Raw genomic sequence first — 10205 nt, 5'->3', positions numbered from 1 at the left:
GTTTTTTGCTTTAAATATACTTCATACAGCAGAATTTTTTAGTTCAAAACTAACCAGACCAGTACAGCAAAGAAACTTTATAGTTAGTTTAGTGAGAGTTGTTGAAGATTCAGTTCAAAAATTTGTCAGGACTTCCTGAGTTTTGCTTCTCTCTTGGTCATGGAAAAAGGGCTGGTACTAAAAAAGCAGTTCCTGGGAGATGTTGAGGGTTGTCCATGAGGCATCTAAACAGAAAGCTGGGCTGGCAGGGGTTTATTCTCTTCTTTGTTGGGTTCTTCAGCATGAAAGACCTCCCCATCAGCTCCTCACAGTCTAGTCCAGAAGAAGGCACAAAGGGAACATGCAAGCATTCCAACTGGCACAAAGTTGATCTTCAAACTAGCTGCACCATCAATGTTGCACAAGTCAGAGTAACAGCAGGAGACGGGATGTGTCATCCCAATCTCATCCACATCAGATGGGATACAGAGGGAAGAGCACATCTTGGTGACAGTCGAGACTCCCGTGAAGGGATAAACTACAGCAAAGCAAGAAAAAGGAACAGTTAGGAATGGGAGGAATGGAGGAGAGCTCCCCTTGTCCCTAGTGAAACATTAGGTGCCTCCACCACCAAAGTTTTAGGTCCAGTTCAAACAAAATTGGTCTACTTCCTATCGGCAGTATAGGAAACAGTGTCCACTGAGCGGCTGCAAGCTGAGCAGCACCTCGCATCCTCTGTGTCCTGCCTGGATCAGTTTTACCCAGAAAAAGGTCAATTAGGCACTTTTTCTGCCTCTGCTTTGACTCTATTCACTATCTCCTGCCTCTCCCATACGTGACCAGAGCTTTATCAGCAGGACCATGCAAAAGAGAGAGCCTCCATCTTCCCAGTGTATTTCTTCATTTGAAGAAATTATGACCTGTAAGGGTCACCAGTCAGACTGATGATGCCTTTCTCAGAGCTCCAGAGAACTCAAGGGCATTTCTATTTTGCCTCCAAATGACCAGAAGTTGGTGTCCCCACCTTACTGAGCTTAACTCATCTCTACTGGCCTCTCTGCTCCACCCAGGTTTCAAAAAGAGTTCTTATGTCAGGAAGGAACTGTTTAACAGATACCCATTGTGTGAGTCGTGCAAATGGCCTGCAGAGCCAGAACTCTTTAGTTCCATGTCTCAAGCTCAAGTCAACATGTTTTTTCTAACCCTGCTCAACATTGAGCATTAACTATGAGCTTGCATTCTAGTGAGTATTCACTCACATGAAGACTGCTTTCTGCAACAGCAGCAGACTGCTCTCTGCCCCACAGGAGATCTCTTCCAGACTTACTTAAATGAGAAAAGGTACTGCTCCCCACACCAGAAGTCTTCACTCTAGAAATGCTGACTCATGTTAAAAATATGGATAAAGAACTCATCCCCCTACCTTCCTCCAGAGAATACATGGTTGTCTTGCACATGGTTTCATTCGTCGTGCAGTTCTGGATTGTCAGGCACTTATCAACAGCGGTAAGTTCATGGCAAGTGTAACACTGCAAGGTTTGGACTGCAAGGAGAAAAAACATGAGGTTGGGCTTAGTGTGGAACACCAGATTCTGTCTGTGCCCCTTCAGATACCTCTGGGGAGGGTCCCTCTCCAAAACACTCATACTGAGAACAGGAATGGAATAATAAAATCTATTTGTACCCATGAGAATGAGAAATACAGTAGTTTGGTGGTCAAAGCACAGGATCAAATGTAGGTTCAGACCCCCTGTAACAAGTCAAGCAAGACAAAGACACACACACAGAAGACTCCACGATACCGGAAAGTCCTGTCAACACCAGGGTGCTGAATGTTTGGGGCACAAAGACTGTCCTTCTGTTCTTGCTTTGTTATCAGGTGTTTGGTAGGTTGGCTTTTTTTGCAGATAGGTCTTAAGTAGTCCACAAGAGAGTGTAAGGGTAATTTTACTTAATTTTTGAATCTACACCCTAGAACATGCATTAAATATGGGCTGAATGTGCTGGGGTGTCCCAATTCCAACAAAAATGATGAGGGCAATTAAAAAAAAAATCAAGAGCAAATTCATGAAATAGTGAGAAGGAGCTGCTTGAGCCACCTGCATCTCCCTTATCACTGTGGGAGTAACTGGGTTGCCTAAGACCAGGCTGACTATTCTGTGCAGTGGCTGGGTGCCAGCAGACAGAATTTGCAAAATGCAACACCTCAGTGCTTGAATTCTTTGAAGATCATGCCTGGGTGCCAACAGCCAGCTAAGACATGCAGGGACCCAGGAGAAGTCCAATACTTTAATTGTGCAATTTGCAAGATATTTTTATTTTAATCATTATCACAATCAGTCAACAGGCCCTGCTTCACATATTTATGCCAAGTGTCTAATTGTTCTGCTTGCCAGTTCCAACCACATCCCCCAGTTCCTTTAGTGTTATTCCCACAGGAGAGTAAAAACACTTGTAGCTGGTTTACCCCAACTCTGTTTTTACTTTGAATCTGCTTTTGTCCTTATCTTTTTATTAGCAGAGCATCAGAAAGAGATCACAGATTCACAGACCCACAGAACAGTGGAGGTTGGAAGGGACCTCTGAAGGTCATGTGGGCCAATCCTTCTGCTCAAGCAGGACCACCTAGACCCAGTTGCCCAGGACTGTGTCCTGCTGAGTTTTTAATATCTCCAAGGATGGAGACTCCACAGTCTCCCTGGGCAACCTGTGTCAGTGTTCAATCACCTTTACGGTAAAATTCTGTAAAATCTTTACAGTAATTCTGTAAAAAAGTGTTTCCTGATGTCCTAGCCCTCTCACGTTTTCCTCAGAGGAGACATGCTCATCTTTGTGTCCCTTCTTTGGACTCTCTCCATGTCCATGTCTCTCTTTACTGGGGAGCCCAGAACTGGGCCCAGTACTCCAGGTGTGGCCTCACTAGTGTTGAGCAGAGGGGAAGGATCACCTACCTCGACCTGCATGCAATACTTCACCTCATGCAACCCAGGATACCATTCACCTTCTTTGCCGCAAGGGCACATTGCTGGCTCATGTTCAACCTGGTGTCCACCAGGACTCCCAGGTTCTTTTCGGCCAAGCTGCTTTCCAGCTGGATGGTTCCTAGCATATATTGCATGGGGTCATTCTTCTATAGGGCAAAACTTTGCACTTCCCCTTGTTGAACTGCATGAGGTTCCTGTCAGTCCATTTCTCCAGCCTGGCAAGACCCCTCTGGATGGTAGTATGACCTTCTGGCGTATCAGCAACTCCTCCCAGTTTTGTCATCTGCAAATTTACTGAGGGTACATTCTGCTCTATCACCCAGATCATTAAAGACAATATTAAACAGGACTGGATCCAGTACTGACCTCTGGGCTACACCTTAGGTTACTGGCCTTCAAGTAGACTTTGTGCCACTGATCACCACCTTCTGTGCCCGGCCATTCATCCAGTTTTCAACCCACCTCACTGTCTCCTCATCCAGTACATATATCACCAGCTTGTCTATGAGGATCTTATGAGAGACAGGGTCAAAAGCCTTCCTGAAATCCAGGTAGACAATATCCACTGCTCTTCCCTCATCTACCAGACCAGTCATTTCATTGTAAAAGTTTATCAAGTTGGTCAAGTATGACTTCCCCTTGGCGAAGGATCTGATACACAGAGAAGTCAGACTTGAATGTGAATTGCAGCAGGGAGAATTTCAATCCATGCTATCAGTTCTTTCCAAAGACTGGGAGCTCTTGGGTAGAAGAGTGTCCCAGAGAGAAGAAACTGACTCCATCAAATTCACTGAGTCATGAGAACAAATTAAGTACAACCCCTCCCCTGGGCTGAGATTCTGGTTTCATGAGAAGAATATGTAAAAAGTTATTTTAAAAACATGACTGTGGCCACAATAATAATCTGCATGAGGACATGTACTGCTCTAGACAGAGACCACAGAAAAAGACTTTGGAACTCAAGTCCCCAAATTCAGTCCAAGATAGATCACCCTACCTTATCACCCATCAGTTCCTAGATGTTTTTCATCACCTCCCTGTTTAGATGCAAAGGCACTTGCAAGTCTGCAGATGCCAATTGGCCCTGAGACATGCAGAATAACCACATCCCAAGTCTTTCAGTGCCTAAAGTCTTTTGAGATAGAGAGGTTTTAGAGACACTGAAGAGCTCAGATTGTTGTGATGCAGTATTTGCAGAGCACTCCAAGCTAAAGATATTAAGTCAAAAAAGAGTGTCAGGTATTTCTTATCGTGAAGGAAGACATTTTTAGACAAGCTTTCCAGGGCTCTTTGCTCTCCACAGGTCTTTTTGAGGAACCCAATGCTTCAGCTAGGTCCTATTCTCCACCCCCCAGCCAGACATTTGAATGTGTGTGGTTTACAGTCATAGCAATGCCTTTTGGTACCATCACAGACCAGCAGTCCTTCCTTGGTCTATCTGGAAAACAGTTCTCACCCCACCTGTTGACAGTCCCAGTGAAATCTCTTTAAACTTCATTGAAAAAGAAAAAGAGTTCTGCTCATCTCAGCATGCCTAAAATGGGGTGTCATAACAGCAGGCTGAGGCAAGCAAGCCACCAAATAGATAATGCAACTTTACCTGAAGTTCTGGTAAGCCATAAAGAGCCCTTTTATAAACAGATCTAGCAATTATCTTGCTTTTATTCAAAGCTCATTTTATTATTCTGTGTTGCTCATTGTGAACTGATGTTTTGTTTGCATCAATTCTACATCTGACAGCTGTCAAATACATCTTTAGGGAGGAATTTCTGTCATTAGTCTCAGATTTCATTATATTCATCACTGGACAAGTCAAAGCCATGGCATTTGTATTCCTCTTTGACAGAAACAAACAAACAAAAAAAAACAAACAACGACAAACAGAAGATAAGCACAAAGAGACGTCGAATGAAGACAGCATTGTCCCCAACATGTACAAACTCCGTATTTTCATTAACCTTACCCAGACTAACAGGTTCAAACACAGATAAATATGTTAAATAACAGATACAGCTATGAGTTGGGTTTTTTTCTGAGATTGAAAAGAAGTGTTTAACACAGTAAATAACCAAAACCTGGAATGAAACAGCTTTACTTTGCAAGTGAGGCAGCCCTGCAGCAGCAATAGTCAGCTGGCATCCCACAGAGCAGGGAAGAAACACCATGACTCGGAGACTTAAAGACCTTCAGTCTAAAAGCCCGGTTTTGAACAAGCTTTGGAATATTTAGCCAGCCTATATGTGAAGGGTAGATATTTGTGAAGATAACAGAACTGTAGAGGTCCCTTTTTGTTTTAAGAGCTTGTGAACTTACACATAGACAAGCAGACATGCAGTAGCTTAAAAATGAAATCAAACTATAAAAAGGAATAGAGATATATTAGAAGCCTTCTTTAACATAAGAGGTAAATACAAAATGCTAAAATATTTCAGTGTAGTTATAGTGCATTCTTTTTGGAGAGCTGAAAGTAAAAGCGGAGATAAAAAAGCAGAAAAGCTTGGAATTTCTTCGAAGAGATTTTTCTAGCTTCACTTCGATATTGGCAGATCTTCCATCCTTCAACCTTGACTGTCTTTCTAGGAAATGCTAAAATTACACAGATTCCACTCATGTTCAGAAGAAACTTGAAGGAACTGCAGACACATCATGGTTTTATCCCAGTTTTGCAGAGAGTGTGCAGAAGAAAATACTGCCTGCCAAATCCACTGTGAAGTTTCTAAAATTTGCCAATGTTTGCCACAAAATCAAAGCATCCATCCTGACTACACTCATCTGAATAAGACAAGGAAGTGGGAAAGGACCAGAATGGAGAAATACGGCAGCACTGGGTTACAGCAGAGGCTTCTGCTCCCTGGTGGCCCAACTCTTGACAAAGTCTCATTAAGCAGGATGGCAAAATTCAGCTGTTGAGTCAATCCTAGACTGAATTTGTATCCCACCCCATTGCTTTCCTGCTCCATTCTGCCTTTCAGAATCCTGCCTCTCCCTTAAGGAGGTCTGACCATGGATTCCCTTTCTCTCCAAGCCAGCCTCTATTAATTAATGATGTTCCTCTCTGAACTGCTGTCTCTCCATTGACAAACAGGCACAAATCCCCAGAATGAACAGGGTATAATGATGAAAGGAAATATCTCCTGCTCTGGAGACCAGTGATAGCTGATCCCTACTGTAGCAGCTGTGATGAGCACATGAAACTCCCATTGATCTTGACACAGCACAAGCACCCCAAGGCTTTGAACTACTAGTGACTAGAGCCAGGACACATGTCTTAGTATAACAGGACAGTCAATGCACTACACAAAAGAAAGGGCTACTGTTCCAGCTCTGGGTCTGCTTCTCCAAACAGCAGCTGTGTTATCCCCCCAAATCCTCCAAAACACCCTTCTTTCTCCACCCATTTGTCCCTTTCTTGCTAAATCTGCTGTGCAGTCCCAAAGACTGAGGAAGGAAAACATCCTTACATAAAAAGGAAATAAATACAAAGGAAAAGATCCTAACACAGCCCCACATCCTAATCAGGCACAGGTAAAATCAAACCCTGCACTGTCTGGATCTGGAGGAGTAGTGCAGAGCACGCAAATATCCCAATTAACAATCACAGCTCCTGCACTTATCCTGCATTGGACTTACCTTGGCCACCCAGGTTAACACGAACTCTGAGCTTGGGATTGTCAGTATAAAATAAGTTTTTGTGCAAGAAGTTATTCTTCTGGCAGCATCGAGGGATGGGGAGTCTATTCCAGGGTGTCCTTTCCACTATGCAGTCACCTTCCACCATTAAAGGTTATGGCATCACCACTCATGTAGGACTGCCTGCAATGAGGGGATTCCCTGCTTCCTAGGGAATGAAAACACTCATATTCCAAACACCCCTCCATGTTTGGCTTTGCGGAGTTGGAGATGGAAAAGCAACTGAATCCCACTGATGGAAACAGAGGGTGAGGTTTACCTGGCATCCCTGTGCAGACTGGACTCATAATAAACCGCGTGTGCAACATATAATTAGAGAGCGCCGCTACACACACTGCAGTTAAACTGGCTAGATGGCTTCAGGGTTAAGTACCAAAAGTTGGAAGAAGAGAACAGAAAATTAAGGAAAAAAGAAAAGAGAGAGTGAGCACAAACATGTAAAAAGGGAGAGCTGGAATTTGCATTAGAGAAATGACACAATATAATCAAACTTCATCTGTGACACTTCCTTAAGAGCCTGAACTAACAATCCCAATGAGACCATGATGGTCCTGAACATCTGACAGGCTGGAAATATTCCAAAGAAAGATTTTTTGCTGAAAACTGCTCAAAATGGGAGGCGTGGACTTCAGAGGGGACAGGATGCACCCCATCCTATCATACTGCATCTCCTGCAGGAGTTTGGATAAGTCAGAGCAGGAACTTACCGAACTCCATGAAAGCAATGGCAACCAACAGAAGAGAAAGAAACACCTTCATCTTGCATGGACCCTCGTTGCCTGGTCACTGGGCTGCCACCGCTCTTTACTGCTGGCTTTAGCTTGCCGTATACCGATTCTGACTCAAGATCCAATTCCACTGGAAAAACAAGTTTGATTGAGATATAAATGTATTGACTGAGCTACAAAGCAGGCCCCACCTCCTGCCATACTGTCATCTCTTTTCGTGTTCCTTGGAGAAGAAAATGAGAGTTTGCATGGTGGACAATAGCTGAGGTTGTTTAAGCTGGATGCTTTTTGTGTAGGCATGATGTGTAAGCCCAGGGCTATTGAATAATTCCAGTGTCTATGCCTTGCCCTGCAGCTTGTTGATACTCCTTCTTTTTGTAGTGCTTAGAGACACCCGGCTGATTTCCATGAACCTTGGGAAAAAAAAGCATCTGTAGCTGTGAACAGCAAGGCATTAAACCCCATATACTTTTCTCCTCCGTGTTTTTACCCTCAGCAGGGACCAGAGTTTATCACCAGGAGGAGAAATGGAAAGCTGACTTGCAATCCCTTACCCACTGGAAACAGCATGGTTGGGGTTTTGGTATTGTAAAGCCTCTCCCCAAGCTGTGAGCAGGGTTTCAGGGGGCTGCCTCCCTCTCTCCTCCCCCTGCCCTCTACAGACACAGGTGGTGGGAGCACTGGGAATACGACAGGACCAGGCCATGAAAGTCTGGGCCAAGGGAATCTCTCAGGCTTGCTACCACAAGCCATTCAGGAAGGGTAGTGCTTGGAGAAGTCACTCTGCTCTGAGCTAACCCTCTCCAAGTCTGGCAGCAAGCCCATGACTTCTTTGTTTGTCAAACACCTTGGCTTTCCCATCTCCAAACCCTGCTGCCCCAGGCATCTGCCTGCTCTTCCTGTGCCTCAGGCTAGCCCCATACTAGTAAATCCTCCTACAATGTGTGACGGAATTGCAAGAACTGGTAAAGAGCCTTTCTGTGGCCAGGTGCCCACTCAACACACACTTTTAATAAGGAAAGGAAGGAGGGAAAGCTGAAACAAAGATGTTTTTGGAGATAATCTCACCACCTTTGTTATCTATCGCACCATCAAAGGAACTTTATTCAGGGTTAGTATCACTTGAATTCTTGAAATGTTAAAAGGTCTTCTGCTATTCCCAGATAAACAACCCAATCCTCAGCTCTCCAAACCTAGCATCTCATTATTTTAGCAAGCCCTGCCTCATTTCCAAACGACATTTCTGGATGATCTACATCCTCAGCAATTCAGATCCATGGTTTTCACAGTTGCTTCCATAATACAGTCATTATGTTAATTATGAAAGTTTAGCAGTTATTTCCAGCCTAAAATTATCTAGGGAAATGCATTTTGGTATATTCTTGGGTGGACATTCCTCATGTTCAGCAGAGAATTTTATAATCCTATTAAGAAAGGGGAAAAACACTGACTGTGTTTGCTTTGTTCTTAGGAAAAAAAAGCCAAAAAAACTAAATGGAAAGGGGTGTGGTTTCTGGTTTCTGGTATTAATTGGCCTCAAACAATGTGTGCTAGATGATTGGTTTCACATGCACATCTGAAATGTGATCTTCATTACATTATAAGTTTTTGGATGGAAGAATATATGCCTACACCCTGCTTAAACCCTTGAGTTCGGAGGGTTGTTTTTGGGGGGTGACAACATACCTTACTTGTTTATAGTTTCAGTTGATCTTATCTGAGTCTTTAAGCATCGCCTGAAATGTTTCCTCTTTTATGCACACCCTATGCAATCACCTTGCAGTGTTGGCAAGTCACCAAAAAATAACAGGAATTAATAGGAACATCCAAACAGCATTTTGTTGAACTCATTTTCTACTTTTGTGGATAATCACAGCCTATTGTGTTGGGGGTTTTCCATTAACTACAGAGGGGAAAAAATAAAAAGACACAAGCTGTATAAATCTGCCTCAACAACCCACAAGATGGATTTGGAAAAAAAAAAAAGATATTTTCTAGTATTCAAAGGCAACTAGTACAAGAACTTTCTGCATTTCAGAGGAGTTTGTTATCATAAATAAAAGGAAAAGTTCAGAGTCAAATGTTTACTTCCAGATTGAGAAAACTGTGTCAAACCCCTTTCCTATCCTATCTGGCCAGCTGAGAGAGTCTCTGGGTAGAGGAATCTTCATCTGATGTAAGCAGTCCTGCAACAGAGACATCCATGCTGGAAAATAGCCTCCAAAACCCATAACCTCCCGATAGACTTGCTCACACTTCCCAATTACCAGGTGGAGGAAGTCCCACTGGGAAGTCCTAAGATATGGCCATCCACCTCCAGAGCAGAGTTTCCATGAAGTGCGCTACGTGTGTGCTTTGAGAAGTGCAGGCACTGGTTTTGATTCAGAGCCATCTTGACTTATAGAATCATAGAATCTTTGGTTTGGAAGGGATGTTTGAAGGTCCTCTTGTATAACTCCCCTACCATGAGCAGGGACATCTTCAACTAGAGCGGGTTGCTCAGAGCCCCATCCAACCTGGCCTGGAGTGTTTCCAGGGATGGGGCATCAACCACCTCTCTGGGCAACCTGGGCCAGGGGTTCACCACCCTCATGATAAAAAATTTCTTCTTTAGATGTAGTCTAAATATGCCCTCTCTTAGTTTAAAACCATCACCCCTTGTCCTAGAACAAAAGGCCCTGCTAAAAACCCCATCCCCATCTTTCTCCTCAGCCCCTCTCAGCCCGGCAGCTGCAGGAAGGTCTCCCCAGAGCCTTCTCTGCTCCAGGCTGAGCCGCTCCAGCTCTCCCAGCCTGTCCTCCCAGCCGCGCTGGTCCAGCCCTCG

The 10205-nt window shown here is 43.9% G+C and overlaps 1 protein-coding gene across 1 annotated transcript; it reads right to left on the bottom strand.

Moving 5' to 3' along the window:
- Window positions 1–305: 305 nt before the first annotated feature.
- Window positions 306–7412, bottom strand: LOC104620894 (ly6/PLAUR domain-containing protein 2-like). Its single transcript, XM_010287244.1, has 3 exons — window positions 7361–7412; window positions 1403–1522; window positions 306–517 (listed from the first exon to the last, which is right to left on the bottom strand). The coding sequence occupies exons 1-3, from the start codon at window positions 7410–7412 to the stop codon at window positions 306–308; spliced, it is 384 nt and encodes a 127-aa protein (XP_010285546.1).
- Window positions 7413–10205: the final 2793 nt, after the last annotated feature.

Source organism: Phaethon lepturus, unplaced genomic scaffold (assembly GCF_000687285.1).
Source record: "Phaethon lepturus isolate BGI_N335 unplaced genomic scaffold, ASM68728v1 scaffold8305, whole genome shotgun sequence".
Lineage (NCBI taxonomy): Eukaryota > Metazoa > Chordata > Aves > Phaethontiformes > Phaethontidae > Phaethon > Phaethon lepturus.
This window is presented reverse-complemented; position numbering and strand designations above follow the sequence as displayed.